This window comes from Diceros bicornis, chromosome 6 (assembly GCF_020826845.1).
Source record: "Diceros bicornis minor isolate mBicDic1 chromosome 6, mDicBic1.mat.cur, whole genome shotgun sequence".
NCBI lineage: Eukaryota > Metazoa > Chordata > Mammalia > Perissodactyla > Rhinocerotidae > Diceros > Diceros bicornis.
This window is the reverse complement of record NC_080745.1, coordinates 14923987-14941568: the sequence shown is the minus strand read 5'-3', so window position 1 is coordinate 14941568 and position 17582 is coordinate 14923987. Positions and strand designations below refer to the sequence as shown.

The 17582-nt window shown below is 59.3% G+C and overlaps 1 protein-coding gene across 1 annotated transcript in view; it reads right to left on the bottom strand.

Annotated features, from left to right (window-relative positions):
• RET (ret proto-oncogene) overlaps positions 1-15276 on the bottom strand; it is a 55524-nt gene extending 40248 nt beyond the window's left edge. Inside the window, exon 1 of the mRNA XM_058542895.1 lies at positions 15093-15276. Coding sequence (XP_058398878.1) covers positions 15093-15159 — 67 coding nt within the window. The 5' untranslated portion in view covers positions 15160-15276. The remainder of the gene's footprint in view (positions 1-15092) is intronic.
• Between the last annotated feature and the right edge of the window lie 2306 nt (positions 15277-17582).

Below are 17582 nucleotides of genomic sequence, written 5' to 3'. Positions count from 1 at the left end.
CTCCACCTCATTGCACCTGCACCATCACAACCTCCCAGGGGCTACTCTCATTAGCCCAATTTTGTGGGTGAGGAAGCTGAGACCAGAGAGCTCAGGGACCTGGCCAGCCCCGCTGAGGGGTCAGGAGAGGTAGGGCAGGCCTGAGCTCAGGTGTGAGCTGTGGTTGGAGGGGCTGCTTCCTCAGCCACCCTGCCTGTGAGCACAGAGGAGGGCCCAGCAGGCGGCCGCTGTGGCCCTGAACAGAGGGGCTGACCAGGTGCTCGGTGCCTCCCCAGGTGGGGGGTATGTCCACACAACTGGGGGTGGGCTCCCTGACAGCCCTGGCACACGGCAGGAGTACCCCAGCCAGGGCCTCCCAGGCCCACCTCTCAACAATGCCCCCCAGGATCCTTGGGAGCACCCTACAGAAACAAGGGGTGCCCATTACCCCTGCTGCCTGCCTGCCTCTGGAAAAGTGACAGCAAATGCTTTCTCAGTGCTTTGGCAGACCCCGAGCCAGGCAGGAAAGACAGACACAGGCCGACTGCCACCAGGCCACTCACAGTCTTGGGCTCACAGGCCAGCCAGCCCCTTCCCTGAGAGTAATCCTGGCTTTTGGATCTTGAGGTTGGAAACACTGAGATGCCCACCACCCGCCGGCAGGAATGTCAGGAAAGCCAACTTGGGGGGAGGGACATGTGCACCTTCCCTAGTGTCACCCCTGACCAAGGGACACAGTAGCAGTGAGGGGTGAGCCTGGTCAGCGCCAGGCCAGCAGGGCAGGCCTATGTTGTCACACACCTTCCTGCTGAGGGGATGTGGGCTGCCCCATCTAAAAGGGCCCCAATCCTGGGTGGAGAAGTGTCCCTGGAGGAGGCTGGGGCCTGAAGTGGGGGGCTCAGGACAGTGGGGAAGGAGACAAATCCTAAGGAGAGAGAGTATCCCAGGCCTCTGGATGCACTGCAAGGGCACAGGGACACCTCCCCAAAGCATCCTCCCCAAGCGGATGGTTCCAAGATGGCTGGGGCTGGGGGCTGGGCAGGGCACTGTGGGCACCAAGGACGCCCTGAGGGATGGAGGCCAGCTCTGGGAGAGGGGACCCAGGCCTCAGGAGCCATGCCTACCTGTGCATGTGGCATGCACAGGGAGAGTGTGGTGAGTGTGGGAAGCCAGTGTGTTCTGTGGTGTGGGAGGCACGTCTGTTATACGTGTGGTGCAGTGTGTGGGGTGGTACCTTGTTGGTTCAGCATGGCCCTGCTGTGTTTATTGGCTGCTCTGGCATGGTTTAAAAATAATCCTATCCTATCCCTCAGGGGCTCAGGGAGAACTAAACCGCCCCTTTTGAAAAAATATCTGAACTGAGCGAGAGGCAGGAGGGCTGGGGTGAGCTGGGAGGGCCCAGGCTAGATGCTGCAGATCGGCAACTGGAGGCCAGAGGGGGAAGGGGTGGTCCTAGGGAGGCCAGCCACTGAGCAGGAGACAGTGCCCTGGCAGGACACAGGGACAAGAGGAGGGCGGTCTGAGGGGCACTGGCCGGCTGGGGCGGGCTTGGCCTTGAAGGCAGAGGAGAGTAAAAGCAGGGGCAGTTCTGGCTGAGAGACAGTGTCAGCAAAGAGCTGGGGGTGGGGGGAACACGGCTGGAGACAGGAAGTCCAGCTCTGCGGGGCCAAGAGGTCATGAATTTGGAAAGCCTGGCAGAAGAGACAGGTTGAGCCAGCTTGTGAACGCTGGGCAAAAGACTGTGGACTTGATCTAGGGCAACAGAAAGCACTGTGTTTGTGTAGGGGAGGTGTGGGGACACCAGTCTGGGTGACTGACATAAGTTCTGTGCCTCAGTTTTCTCCTCTGTATCTAAGGATAATAAGAGTACTCACCTCAGCATTGTTGGGAGGCTAAAATGACTTAATGCACGTGAAGCACTCACAACAGTGGCTAGCACCCAGTAAAGTTCAGTGAAGGTGGCTACACCACTGCAACCATCACCACCATTCCCCAACCCCCGTCACTACCCCCATCACCACCACCTACACCATCATCTACACTATCACCACCACCACCTACACCATCATCTACACTATCACCACCACCACCTACACCATCATCTACACTATCACCACCACCACCTATACCATCATCCCTATCACCATCATCACCACCTTCACCACCACCACCACCACCACATCACCACCACCTACACCAACACCACTAGCATAATCACCATCTTCACCACAACCATCATCACCGCCATCATCACTTTCACCCCACCACCCTTCACTACCACCATCCCCACAATCACCACCTACACCATCACCGCCACCTACATCACCACCACCACCATCACTATCACCATCATCACCACTTTCACCACCAGCATCATCATTCCCACCATCGCTTTACCAACCATCCTGAGGCTTCCAAATGAAAGCGGCTTTGCCACGTTGGACCCACACAAGCCAGGTGAGGAAAGCTGGGCTGTAAAGGCCCACAGGGCCGGCAGGGGACCTGTCTTGCTCACTGTCGTATCCCGAGAACCTCGCCTGATGCCTGGCACAGAGCAGGTGTGAGGGGAAGGCCTGGGGCAGGCTCTAGTGATCTGACACTCCACAGGGCCTCACTGTGAGAGCCAGCTGCCTCTGCTCATGCATCCTTGGCTCAGCTCAGTTGCGCTTACTCACAAGCCAACGCCTCCTTTGGAGGAAATCTGACAGCTTGTCCCAGTCCTGATGCCCTGAATTTAAGCCTCTGTCTGCAAAACCATCAAGAAAACTCTGACCTCTGCCGGTGTGCCCAACAGATGGAAAGCTTAGTGCACACACTGTGGACTCGAATGCCAGGGCCAGCTACTTTGCTGGGGCCCACTGAGGACACTAGATACCATCACAGCAGTGCAGTCTCAGTTCCAGTCTGAAATTCCTCCTCCCCCAAATGCTGCCAGTAGCCCTCAGCGGGCAGCCTGTGCCACAGTGGTCACAAGGCCGAGTGGCCTTCCTGGTCTGGTCTGGGCATACAGCAAGGGCAAGCTAGATGGGCCCAGCACATGGGAAGGAGCGAGTGGCCATCCTGGTACACACTGGGTCCTGGGCTTCCCAGGGTGAGCTTTTAGGGCTCTTCATGCTCCTGAAGGTTTTATCTAGCATAGAGCCTAGGGCTTGTACCTGCCTGTCTGGGGGGAGGCTTCACACACAGCACAGCTCTCAAGGTCCTTCCCACCGTCATCCCTCCAGCCTGAACCCACTCTGTGGTCCATGGCGGGGGAGGGCAGGGGACCCAATGTGGGATTCAGTGTCTCCCCTGACACCTGTCCTCTTGGGTCCTGGCTGGGCAGGGTGGCCAGTGGCCAGGAAGAGCAGCTGGATGAAGGAGGAGAGACCCAGGGACCAGCCCTCGCTGTCTGTAGGAACCACTCACCCTACATACACAGGCACATCCCTCCACCCACCTTTGCGAAAAGCTCTTCCTTGCACACCTCACCTGAGCTCTTGCTGTGGGCCAGAGACACAACTCTCCCCATTCAACACTGGGAAACAGAAGCCCAGAATTCACCTCTAGCACTCATGGTGGAACTGCAACCAGGACCCAGGTCTCCTGACATCCCCACGTCACCCATGTGGCCCTCTGCTGAGGTTTGGGGGAGTGAGGTGAACAACTGACAGCTGCAGCCTGGCAGCATGGGAGCCAGCAGCCCAGACTCAGCCTCTATACACAGGCCCCGCCTTCTGCTCCGGGGGCCCTGGGCCCCGGGCTGCATCCAGCATGTACCCGCGGCCACTGCCCATACTTCCACACCCATCCCAACCAGCTGCAGTGGCCTCGCTGAGATGATGGACACTCCCTGCCCAAATGTGATTTCCCAGCTGCTGCCCAGTTAATCACCAGCCTCGCTGGCAGTTCCTTCCGGCTTCTGTGCTAAGGAAACTGCCAATTAGGTTACAATTAATTTCTTACCCGGGGCAAAGCCTGGCTGGAAAAAGACTGGCCACCCAAGTGGCCTGCCGATGACCGTGTGTGGGTCACCAGGCCCCCTTGGCCCCAGGGCTCTTGTGCCCTCTGCCCCAGCTGACTACAACTGCAGGTGTGCTGGCCCTGGCCTGGGGGTGACGGGCCAGGACGTCATCGGCTTTAACCCTGGTGCCTCTGCCGGGGTAACTGTCCCCCATGTACCCAGTAGGGCACCGTGACTCAGACTTAAACACATGTGTCACCCCACCCATCTTGAGCTCTTTGAACAGAGATGGTCCTGCCCATTTTTGACCCCAGCACCCTTCTCGCCTAAGTTCAACATTAACCGAGAGCCTTCTGTGGTGCATTCTTCGTGAGGGGCCCTAGCCTAAGTGCTTCACACGCATCGTCCACTTAATCAACACAACTGCCAGAGGTAGGGACAATTAGGACTCCTGTCTTACAGGGGGGAAACCGAGGCAGAGAGAGGCTAAGTACTTTGCCATAAGGCCACACAGACAGTGAGGCAGGAAGAGGGTCCCTCCTGGGCCACTGTGTGTGGCCACTGGGCTCCTCTGCTTGGTGACGGCTATGCACACACATGCAGAGAAGCCAGGGCACTGTGACCCAGGATCCCTGGCCACCCACCCATCTGCTTGCAGGCTAGGCCGAAAATGCTGCCATAAATAACCATCCATGGCCTCCTTCAGCTTCCTCTAAAAGGTAGGTGCCCCTAAAAGCTTCCTTGCATAAATTCGCTCTTCAACATTTCAGTGAAATGAGGTAAAGGCTCAGGAAGGTATGACCAGGTGGAATTTTGCTCAGGCAGCACCCACCTGACAGGGACAGATGAAGCATTGGTTGCCATGTGTGGCGGGAGCACCTGCCAGGTGCCCACTGATGCTAGGGGCCTGACATGCCCAACCCCTCTGGACACAGAAGTGAGCCTCGAGGGGTCCTTCTCTCCCCTTGTTGGGTCCTAGTACCACCAAACACTTGAGAAGGTGGGTCAGGCAAAGTCCGGTACAGAAAAGTGCTTCTGCACGAGGATGGTGACCCATGACTTGTACCTCCTGGGAGGGGGTCAGGGCAGTCCCAGGAGAGCAGCAACCACATGGGGCCACCCACCTGGGGTGACCAGGACAAAGGCATCTCCGTGAGCCCACGGCTCAGAGCCTGTCGGTCAGAGCTGGGCCTCGCCGGGCCCCGCTGCAGCCTGAGGGGGTCTGGAAGGCCAGCCTGCGGTCTGGCTGCACCTCCTTGTCAAGTTTAAGAGGAACAGAGTGGGGCAGACTTGGCCATCTCAAGGGAGCCCCTTTTACTCGGGTGCTCAGGGACTCAGCCGAGCTGGCCTGCCCTCCTGGCCCTGGTGTGCACTCCCTCCTGCGTGGGGCGGGCTCAGCATGTCACAGTGCTGTTGGGAGCCCCCTGTGCCTCTCCCCGCAGCTTCAGGCCTGCTGTCCTCTCTTCTCCTTACTCCTGCTGCGTGTGCGGGGAGGCGCAGCCAGGGCAGATGCAGGCAGGACCCCCAGGCAGGGCCACTACAGTCCCTGAAGCAGAAGCTGGGCTCTCCCTGGGGAGTGTGGGGGACCTCAAAGAAGGCCTGAGGGTCTGCGCTGCCTGGAGGGTGGAGGGAAGAGAGCTGGGGAAGCCTCAGAGAGAGGCAGGTTCTGGCACAGCGTGGACGTGGGGCCAGACTAGTCAGCAAGTCACGAAGGCCCCACTGCAGCCCAGGCAGACTGGTGCGGGGCACACGTGCCCCTCGCATTTGGATGCTGTTATCAAGCCTGACCTCAAGCTGGACCGGACCGCAAAGACCTCCAATTCAAGAGTAAAAAGGAACCCAACTCCAGGGCTAGAGCAGCCGTGTGGAGAAAGGGTCATGGCAACCAAGTCTTCAACTGATGCCTCCCCAACCAGTGACAACTTATGCCTCCCTCCGGGCCTCAGTGTCCCTATCTGTAAAAATGAGAGGGTTGCACCTGATGCTGAGGCTCCTTTCAGATTAAATTCTGATTCCCCTATGAGTTGATGTGATGTCTGCCCAGGAGCATTCACGGAATGACCTTCCTGACCAGGGGCCAAGAGGCAGGACAGTGGGCATGAAGGAAATTGGGGTGGGCTTTGGCCTAGGTGACCCCTGGGGAGTGAGGGACGTAGGGCCGGAACAGGATTAGGACCACACATGTCCTCCTTGGCCACTGATGATAAGGCAAGAAGACAGCAGCCTAGACCCAAAGGAGAGATTTCAGCGTGATGTGAGGAAGCAGAAAGACAAGGGCAGAGCCCTGCCTGAACCCACGGTCCTTCATGGCCTTGCTGTGTGACTGGCTCAGCTCTCGGCCTCTCTGGTCTGTTCCCAGCTGTGAATAGGGAGAGGAACTCCTCCCTGGAAGCGCTGCTGGGACAGCTCAGGGACAGAGCACCTGCTGACTGAAGCTAGTTCTCCTTTCTCCCTCCCTCAACTCTGGAATCGGATCTGCCTGGGCCCACAAAGGCTTCCAGCTACCCCTCAGTCAAGGCCTTCCCACCCCATGCTGGCCCCCAGCACTCGTGTAGCTTCGTGCGGGGACGGGGGGGCCCTGCCTCTGCACATACCACTGTCCCAGGAAAATGGCTTCATGGGACTGGCAGCATGACATCACACAGCCACAATTATGGTAATCAACTTACACCAGATCTGCCTGGTTATTTTTAGAGTCTGGACTGAGGTTTAGCAAGACAGGGCAGCCCTGGGCTCCCCTGCTGCTGAGTCCCGCCTTGTCAGGTGGGCCAGGTGGGTGGCTGGTTCCTGGCACCCCTCCTCCCCTGTCCTTCACAGTGCAGTCCCTGGGCATCGGTGTCTCACACACAAGTTATGACACCATCGCTCTGGGACGTTGGAGCTCAATGTGGCTTTAGGGTCCAGGTCTTCTGAGAATGTCCTCAGGGTCCCAGTGGGGTCATGGTGACTCAGCCCCCACAGGAGGACATCAGATGAATCCACATCCTCCTCAAAAGGGATCTGGGGCTCAGACACTGACAGAAATGCCACTGGATGAAACCGCTTCTCAGCAATACTTGGTGGAGATTTGATAAAGCAAAGTACACCCAACACAGAGAGACATTCCACCCAATTAAACATGGGCAAAGGACCTGAACAGACATTTCTCCAAAGAAGATGCAAATGGCCAATAGGCACATGAAAAGATGTTCAACATCACTAATTACTAGGAAAACGCAAATCAAAACCACAAAATGAAAAATCACTTTGTACCAACTAGGGTGACTATAATTAAAAAAAGAAAAGAAAAGAACCAGTGTTGATGAGGATGTGGTAAAATGGGACCCTCACACACCACTGGTGGGAATGTAAAATGGTTCAGCTGCTGTGGAAAACAGCTTGGCAATTCCTCAAAAAATAAAACGTAGAATCACCATATGGCCCAGCAATTCCACTCCTAGCAATATACCTAAGAGAACTAAAAACAGGGACTCCAACAGATACTTGCACGTGAATGTTCATGGCAGCATTATTCACAATAGCCAAAAGGTGGAAACAACCCAAATGTCCATAAACAGATGAATGGGTAAATAAACATGGTCTATACGTACAATGAAATATTACTCACCCTTAAAAAGAAATGAAGTACTGACACATGCTACAACATAGATGCACCTCGAAAACATTATGTTACCGGAAAAACGCCAGACACAAAGGCCCATTTATACGAAATATCCAAAATGGACAAATCCATAGAGACAGGATGCAGAGTGGGGCTGGGGTTGGGGAAGAGACAGCATTGCCTAATGGGTACGGGGTTTCCTTTTGTGGTGATGAAAATGATTTGGAATTACACGGAGGTGATGCTTATGCAACACTGTGAATGTACTACACGCCACTGAATCCTTCACTTCAAAACAGTTGATTTCACGTTATGTGAATTTTACCTCAAGAAAAAGTAAATTGTAATTATTTGCCACGCCATCCTGCCTCACCCCCAGCTGCTAGGCCTGACACAAGGCCCTGCTGTGCTGCCTCAGCAGGGGCACAAGTCTGGAGAGCGGACTCCGAGGAGCGTGTGCAGGTGCCCCGGCGTGCACCTCCTCACCTGCCGTGCTCTCCTCTGCACTCCAGGCCTCTCTTGCAGAGAGAGGGCCGTCTGACGGGATTCCAGCCCGTGGAACATGGGCAGAGAGCCCCGGGCCCCTCCAGGCCTGGCTGCTCAGAGCTCAGCACACCTCCCTGTGCACACAGCGGGGCATGGAGTGGCTGACGGCAGGCGCCACGAGCCGGAGACAGACAGACTGCGTTGGGTTACTGAGACTGTGGGGGTTTCTGTTATCAAGCACAGTCCCGCCTGCCCTCGTAGATACAGGTGGGTGTGAGGCTGTGAAGCAAAGAAGATTTGAGTGGGTCCTCGGTGAAGACTTTTCAAGGCTCTGTGGAGTCACGTCTGCGGTCCTGCTGCACGAGTGGCCTGCAAAGACCACCTGCAGGCTGCCCACTTGACAAGGCTCAACGCCTCCCGGTGGCAAAGCCCATCCCCACAGCACTAAGTGCGTGTTAACCCTGCTTCCATAGGCAAGGAGAGGCGGGCGGCTGCGCAGGGACCTGCCCAGAGCCACTTCATGGCTAAGTGGCGGCTGGAACGGAGCCCTACTCCCCGAGTCCACCCTTTCTCCTCTCCAGAAAGGAGAGAACGGAAAGCAGTGGACGCCCCACAGGCAATGATGGGCAAGGAGAAAGCCCCTGGCTTCTATCTTTCACCGTTTCTCTGTTTCTGTGTCCTGGCCTCTTTACTGGCAAGAAAAGTTGGAGGAAGGAACTCCATGGTCTCTCTCCCTCCACTCAGACGCCCACCACCACTCTGTGTACCCCTGGCTCATCCCCCACACTCACCCACCCTGAGTCCTGGCATACAGAGCGCATCCTCCCCAGCATTTTCCAGGCCACTAACTCAATTTTAGGAAATGACATTTTTTCTTTCTCCCTTTCTAGAAGAGTGAGAATCATCAGAATTTTCTGGTGCTCACACAGGCATATGGGGGGCACTGGAACCAGTCTGATGACCATGATCTTGCCAGCGGTTTGCTGACTTATTTTAGCAGCAGAACCCTTTCTCCAATCAGAGCGTAGGCTGGCGCTCTGGGGGAAGAGGCTGGGCTCAAAGCCTCACCCCCCCTGCCTCCCCCTCCCCGGCCACACTGCCCCTCAGGCACTTCTCTGGAGACCCGGGCCCTGCAGAACCCAGACATCAGCACCGTATGTCACAAAGGAGCGGGGAGGCTCCAGACTGCAACGAGGAGCAGCTGCTGCAACTCGAATCTGGGTGGAGGGGGCTGGGGCCCCAGGACCTGGGCCTGCAGGGGCATAGGCGTCTCCCCTGAGCAGGTCCCAGAAATGGACGCAGCCTGCTGCAGAGCCCCAGCCCTGGCCCCACTGGGCATCACTGATGTCATGGAGAGCCTGCACCTGCCGGCCCAGCAGGTGGGCACACACCTGTCCAGGTGCACAGGTGACCTTTCTGCACGGTGCCCTGGCTGCTACACTTTGTGGAGCCACCCACAAGGCTAAAGCAAACAGAAGTGTTTGCTCAGGGCTGGCCACCTGCTCTCCTTGAGGGCCCATGTGGTGCCTGAACTGCTACCCTCAGGTCCCACTGGCGTCATCCGCCCCACAACCACACTTTCTAGGGGGCGTCGGCTCCAACAGGGGACAAGCTAAGGGAACAGCGGCACCCTGCTGCCACCTCTCACTCCACACTTGCCAGGGTCTCAGACAATAGCTCAGGGGTCCACTGGCTTCACAGGCTCCAGCCTCGGGGGCAGAGGGGGTCCCAGAGGCTCCCACAATTACATGCTGTGAGGCCAGAGCTCTATGGAAGCCCAGGCCTCATCTGGCCGCAGAGCTCAGGGAAGGTGGACGGTACGAGGACCACTAGGGAGGGAGGACAGAAGGAGGGCCTAGTCTGCAGGGGCTCCCAAGTATCCTGGAGCCTCGGCCCCAAGAAGGCCCTGTCCTCTATGGTCCTCGGAGATGAGGTGGAGCCCTGCCTCAGGAGTCACAGCCTCCTCTAAGCCTCCAAATACCAGTGGCCCTGGGCTGCTGCTCTGGGGTGAGGAAGGGAAAGGCAAGTGGGCTCTGGGAGGCCTGAGCCTTATCACCCCTTCAAGGCTCCCCAGGAACACGTTCCCAGGCCCCCAGAGGGACACCCTGGTCCTGACCTTTTTGAGTTGTACTCACTGCCCGGCCTTCTAGGGGCCAAAGCACCCCCACCCCATAAAGCATGGAAGAGGGCCCTTGCAGACCCAGGGAAGGCAAATGAGAGGGAGGGAGGGAAGGGGAGGGAGACAGAAGACCCCTTACTGCCATCACCCCCCTTCAGCCCACACCCACGGACAAGAGGGCCACTTCCCTGCCTGGCTGCCCACTGCCTCCTGCCCCCACCACCAGCCCCTTAGCCTGCCTCCTGCCTGCACCTCCATCTGAAGTTACACACACACACTTGACATAAATGACGGCTTAGTGCTTCCTTTACTGCCTGTCCCTCCCTGCAGAGTGACAGCTCTGAGGTCAAAGGGTCCTCTGTTGTCTCCCCAAGTGCATCCTCAGCCCTGGAGAAGCTCCCCAGGCAGCAGGTAGTCCCTGGGGGAGTGTTTGTGGGCAGAAAACTATTACTGTTACTGTTACTATTAAGTCACTCACTCAGAAAAACAATTGCAGAAACAAGGAGAGGGAGGAGGAGGAGGACAGCGACACGAGGGGCCTGAGCTGAGTGGCCGCCAAGGTCAGGAGCCCAAGCACAACCCCCACACCAGGAAGTGTCCTCCCTGACACCCACGGGAAGGGGGAGGGGGTTCCACAGTGGACATGTAGCCACTTCCACAGGATGGAAGGATGAGCTCCTGCGGGGGGAGCACTTCTCCAGCTCTGCCTTTTGTCCTGGGTGCTGGGTCTCTGGAGCCCTGGGGAGGGGAAGCGGGACCTGTCCTGGATGAGGAGACACAGCTGCACTCACGACCCTGAAGCCCAGCTCCCACCCCGCCGCACAGTGGCTTCTGTCATGTGCTGGGTCCCCAGGCAGAGGGTGCGTGCAAGGGCCACACCAGAGCACGCACGCCCCTCTCCTGGGGCGGCTATGACAGGGCCATGCCTGGTGGTGCCCCCACACCCACACGACTCCCGGATATCAGCTAAAGCAGCAGTCCCACACAGAGGAGCTCCTGTTCAGGAGTCTGAGCACAGCGCCACACTTCACTCCCATACCTGGGCCGGGCTGTCCCCTGGAGCCCAGAGCAGGTGAGTCACCGATGAGTCAGTGGGCTCAGGGCCACCTTTCCCTCCCAGGACTCCTCCTCAGCCCCACTCCTGGTCCCCACCACCGCTGGCCCAGAGAAGGGGCTTGCTGAAAGCCAGAGGACCAGGAGTGAGGAGTCACTAAGTCCTCTCTACAGGCTATGGGAGCCTCAGTTTCCTCACCTGTGAAATGGGAAAACAAGACCACGACTCTTGGGGTTTCAGAAGGATACAGTGAGCTAGCAGATAGGCAATGCTCAGCACTGGACCGCAGGCTGTGAGCCCCCTTTGGGGTGGCGGCTGCTGGCATCAGCCGTATCCAGTTAAGACCAGGGGACGGAGGAGTCCTCTCTGAGGTCGCAGAGCAGGGGAAGGCCTCAGGGGAGGTGGCAGCTTCCGGGCCCTCCTTTCCCCTTGGCACCCCAGGTTCTGTTTTAACAGATACCATAATTTTTAATTAGTTTTCTCCTCCCCTGGCTAAAAGGCCATTAGCTCCCCATTAGGTGAATGCATCCCATTTTCTTCACACCACCAAGGAAACAGTGACTTACTTAGCCGTCCCTAAAGCAATTGTGCAGAATAAAGGCAATTTAGCAATGGGCTCAATAAACTTCCCCATTTGCTCTCTGCTCGCAGACCCCACCCCTAGGAGCCCACCAGCTGGCCCAGTCCCTCTGTCCCTGGGTAAGTTGGGCCCTGTGGGGACCCAGGGCAGCCAGTGTGGGATGCAGGCAGCTCCCAGAGGCCAGAGGGCTTAGCGGGCTGGAGTGGACGAGAAAGACAGCAGGGCCCAGGTGAGCCTGGGGAAGAAGGCCATGTCCTCCACTACTCCCCAGCCAAAAAGGGGGTTGGAGAGACAAAAGAGAAAGCAAGAAGTAGGTGGAGCAGTGGAGCAGCCTTCCCAGTCAGGGGCTGCTCTGGCACCTGCTGGTCCAGGCAGAAGTGGCCACCTAGACCCCACTGCAGAGAGGGCCTGTCAAGTCATGGCAAGTTTTCCCTTCTTTGGTACCTGGGAGTGAAAGGCCCAGGGGGTCCGCAGGCAGAGAGGGCAGGTCCTTCCTTGCAGCCAGAGGTGTTGGGCAAAATGGGACCCAAGAAGCCAGGCCAGGGAGACGAGAGACGTGAGACCTGCTGAGAGCTGCAGGGAGTCAGGGAGACGGTGCCAGGTGAGGGGTCAGCCTGAGACACGCAGGGGGAGCCCCAGGAGCTGGGATTCCAATTCCTCATCCAGGCAACAGGGATGGCTGTACCTGGGCTGAGCAGCAAAACTCTTCTAAGAACAACTTTTAGATGGAGGTTCCCTTGCTCTGGTTCCAGGACACCTGGGGCTGATGGGTCTGCCCTGAGTGTATGAGGTGGTGAGGGGCAGGTGTCTCTGTGTGCCTGAGTGGCAGGGAGAGACGCTGAGATCCTGGGGTGGGGGTGGGGGTGGGGTGGAGTGTGAGGGGCCAGGTCACGCTGAGGGAGTGGGTGTGTGTCCACAGGCCTCATGATCACATATCCTTGAGGAAGGGCACGAGTGTGTCCTGGTGATGATCGAGTGTGAGTGTGAGCATAGATGTGAGGGTGTGTATGTGTGCGTGCACAGATACCAGGGTGTGAGGGAGAAGGAGTCCTGTCCTACTCTGGGAGCCTGTGTTTCCACTGGCACCTTTTTCTGAAGGTTTGTGTGGTCACACACAGTGAGAGTGTGCACACGGGGATGGGCGGGGACATGGGGTCTGTTTATGTCCCATGGCCTTGCTCTGGGCATCCCTGGGCCCTCCAGCCCACCCCTGCCAGCCCTGAGGCAGCTGCTTCTGCCCCTGCGCTCTGGTCTCACCCACTGCCTCTTCATCTGGGTCACGTCCCTGCCATCTCACCTGGCACAGAAGGGAGCTTCCTGTCTTGGGGAGGTGTCTGGCCCAGCAGGGGACCGCCTTCATCCTCTGGAGACCCAGCCCATCCCCCAGGCAACAGGCCCTGCCACTGGAGCACTGCGTCCACAAGAGGGCGCCCCCAGGCCGAGCTGCGCCCAGTCTGGGAGGGTCGGGGTGCAGCAGCCGGGCTTAGCAGTGGCAGTCTGGAGCAGCGCACCGAGAGCAAGGCTCACCAGCTCCAGGGTTGCTGCTTTTGGTAAAGGGCCCCCCAAGGCCTCTCCAAAGACCCCAGCTGCCTCTCCCTGGATGCTGCAGGACCACCTCTCCAATCTCAGTGCCACCAATCATGGTTTCTTTGTCATCACAAGGGAAGGGTGGATGGGTGGGGGCTCACTTTCCCTGGGTTGGAGAGCCTGTCTTCTGCCACCCAACACCATGGGCCAGGGGTGTGGAAAAGCCACCTGCATTCCTGCCAAGGGCCACAGGCCAACCCTCAATTCAGCCTCCCACAGCCTCACTGGGCCCCCAGGCTAAGTGCAAGGCAGTGGAAGGGTAGGGGGAAATCCTCTGTAGGCTGCTGAGGCCAGCACAGGCTGCCCAGCACCACAGGCTTCGGGCTCACACCTGACCACACGCCCACAACTACAAAGTTGCAACCCAGAGTTACAAGAGACTTTCAGAACACCTTGTTTGTGTTTACTTCTGCCCTGCCTTCAGCCTCCCGCCTGTCTTCCCCCTGCAGCACTGTGACCCGGGAGTCCCAATACTGGAAACAGACTCTCTCTGTCTATTCCTCCCCAGGGCAAGGAAAGGGTCTCTCTCCTGTCCTCCCTAGGACGGACTGAGGACCCCATTCTGGCTTCAGTAGGTGCTCCTTGAGCCCCGGATCCAGCCACACTAACGAAGACTTGGGCAGGCCTGTGAATCCAGAGTCTGGGCAGGACCGGGGGCTAGAGGCAGGGGACCACAACTCTCAGGTGACCAAAGGCCATAGGGAGAGAAAGCCCTTTGTAAGCAGTGGGGGAGGGTGGCCTGGCTCCTTCCCCACAGAGGGAAACTTGGTGCACACATAGTACTGCAGGAGGGGAGCAAGTCAGGGCGGGTTTGAGGGACCGTGGTGTAGCCAAGGCGTCAGAGATTCTACTGCCTTGGGGTTCATCCTGTCAGGGTTTGGGGGTGCGGGCAGTGACCAGCTTTTGCAAGGCCACATCTAATGCTCCCAGCACCGACGCTGGCGGCACACAGCCCTACCCGACCCCAAGCAGGTCAAAAGCTCTTGGTAAAGGTTGGCCCAGAGCCGTCATATGGTCCTACAGGCCGCAGCTTCAGGTGCCCCTGCCCGGCAGCGGCGCGCGACTCTAAAGCTGCCGGGTGTAATTTGGCCCATGGAGGGCCCTCAGCCGGCTGCGCCGGGCCAGTCTGAGCGGGCCCTCGAGGGCAGGCTCCCCAGAAACCACAGGCTTTAGGTTTTTTAAAGACTAGTGCGGCAAAAAATGCACAAGAGACAAGCAACCTTTTATAAAAGGGCAGATCCTCTTCGCACCCCGCGGCGGGCCAGGGTATCAGAGCTGAAGGACGAACGCGAGCGCGGACGTGGAGCGCGAAAAGGAAACCAGACGGGGCACTCTTCTGCAGAAATAGAACTCCTCGCGCAAGTCGCAGGCTTTCTAGGGCTACCTCACCCGTCCTCCCCTACCTGCGCCCAAATGGCGACAAGATCCGTCCAGTTCGCTCCAGGACGCGGCTGCGGCGTGAGGCGCGACCAGGCTGGGACGCGCAGTTGCGGCTCGGGCCCTGGGCACCGATTCCGGCCGCCCAGCGCGTCCCGCGTCCCGCTCCGGCCCGAGACCCGCCCTGCCCGGCTCCGAGGCGCCCTGCCCGCCGCACCACCTCGCTCCCTGCCGAGCCCGGGCGGCTGGCAACTGCGCAGCCCGCTGCCCGCGGCACACAGAATGCGTTTCCGAACGCGTCCACTCCGCTGCTCGGCTCCAACTTCGCCCTGGCTGTTGCGGGCACCAGCCGCCGGCAAGACTTACCTTCGCCGAGTAGCGGCAGCAACAGCAGCAACCGCAGCCCCGCGGCGCCGGCCGTCGCCTTCCCCATCGCCCGTGCGCGCCGGGGCCGCAGCCAGAGGGATGGTGGCTTGGGCTGGCTGGTCTCGGCGGCGGGGTGCGGCGCTCAGCCTGGCCGCCCCATGCCCGCCCGGGACGCGGCGGACGCGGCAGACACTGCGGGCGCGGAGCGTCGGGGCGCGGACTCCGGGGCGCTCTCCGTTGCTCTGCGCCGGGCTCGGGTCGCGGGACTGAGGCGGGGCGGGCGCGGACTGCGCCGGAGGAGCGGGCAGGGGCGGGGCGGGGCGGTGAGGGGGACGGCGGGAGGGCCGGGCGGCAGGCCGGGCGGGGCCAGGGTGCGGGCGGGGTGCGGGGTAGGGGCGGGGCTCGAGGGTACCCGGTCCGGCTGCACCGGTTGCGGGTCCGGCGGGGCGCGGGTAGGAGACGAGCGCTGGACGCGGGATGCGGGCTGGGCGGGGCGCGAGTAGGAACGAGGTGCCGGACGCGGGATGCGGGCCTGCCACCCGCAGCCCCAATCCTTGCACCTCCGCACGCACAGCCACTCTTTCTCATCCTGTGCACCCGCTCGCGGTTCTTGCGCTTCGCCCTTCCCAGCCGCCCAGACAGGGCAGGGAAACCTCGCCGGGATGCGGAGTCTGGGCGGACTGGCTGGGTGTGCGCCCGAGAGGACATGGAGACTAGGCGGGTACCCCGCCTCCAGGTTCTTGGCACGGCGCGGAGCGCATCCTCCGCCATTTCTCAGAGGGAGGGAGGAGCGGTGGGAGCGCGGCCTGCCCTGGGACCCGAGGCGGGAAGAGCGGAAGAGCCGGGGCAAGGGAAGGGAGGCCGGAGCGCTTTCTGCGCACCCCTGGGGCGAGCCTGGCGCGTGGCTTACGTACGATGTTGGCGGTCGCGCTGGGGGAGAGGGTAGGAAGGCTGGTTTGTGAGCCCTCTCTTTAGGGCTGGTCGAACCAAAGGGGGCAGGAAACTTGGTGCCTGGCACGCCTTTCAGAGAGACCTGGCGCTGGTGGCCTAATGGGGTGCTTGGAGGATGGGTACCCTTTCCCCCTTCCAAATAGAACTCTTAGGAAGAGGGACTGATTGGGTAGGAGAGAGTAGCAGGGAGGAACTGGAGCCCCAAAGAATTTAATTTTTGCCGAAAGAAATGATGCCCATAAACACATGCAATCCTAAGGAGGAGAAGGCTCTGGACCTCTAACTTGGAGGGTCCTGGGGTGAGCTTGGAAGTGTGTTCCAGACCTCTGTGGGAAAAGTCTGCTGTTCTCCTCCTATCCTCTAGCTGCCTTTTGAGGTCTGGCCTCCACCAAGGTGCAGAGGAATGGAAACCCATGGGGCCTTGGGGTGGGATGGTCCAGTGTACCTTGGCCTGGGGTGTCCTCTTCCTCCTGTGCACAGAGCCCCGCCCTCTTGCCTGGCTGGGCTCAGAGCTGAACAAGAGATCTGCAAAGTGAAGTCACCCTCGCGGGGAGGAGGAGGAGCTGCCAAGACAGAGGCTGGCGGTGGGGTCTGCCAGCCAAGATGTCCAGAGCGGGCCTGCTGGCAAGAGGCCAGGGCACAGTGCTCCCAGCTCAGGAGAGCCACCCTGTGGCCACCAGACCTTCTGTTGCCTGCCGCACACCCTCAGGGCCTCCAGCCCTCTGATTTATGGGGCTGGATTTGGCCATGGAGGTGCAGATAGGGCCTACCTCAGGTGCTAATGGCTACCAAGGCTGCTGAGTAGGAAGGGAGAGGCTGAGGGGGACTTTTTGGTTACAAACAGGCTCCTGTGGCTGCCACTACTGCATTCAGGAGAATGCAGAAGGAAAAGGGGTAGCCTGGCCCACTCTTCCAACCAGCCCCGCCCCCGTGCCTCACAGGGACCACCATGGCCAGACCTTGGCTGACACTGGACAGGCTGGATGTCTGGCTGGGCTCTACATGACCCACTGAGGTGGCGCTCCTGCCTGGGTCTCCTCAGGCCTTTCCACCCTCTCTCCACTACCACCCTTGGGGCCTTGAGTGGACACCTGACACCATGGTGGGGGCATTGCCCTCTTCTTAGAAAAAGATGTGGGGGGGCCTCACATGTATACCCCTGCACACACATGTATATGCACACATGCATACACTCATGTTCACATGCGTGGGCATGGGTGCATACCCCCCCACACTGTGCATGCCCAGGGACTGACCAGAGGGGCATCCAATAGAGGGCAGAGGTGAGGCTCTGGGCTTGCTGGCCTCAGGACTGCAGGGAAGGGAGTGACTCAGCCCTGCCTGGGCCTGGGCGTTGGCTCAGGATCCAGAATATCAGAGCAGCAGGAAGGAGCTTCCTCACCCAGCAGAGAGGAAATGGATGTGGCCTCCCTGAGGTCCCACAGGGGAGGTCAGAGGGTAGATCCCAGCTGTGCCAGTCTGTGAGTCCCCAGGAAGCCCCTCCCCTTTCTTCTCTGCATCCCAAGGAGACAGGAGTCT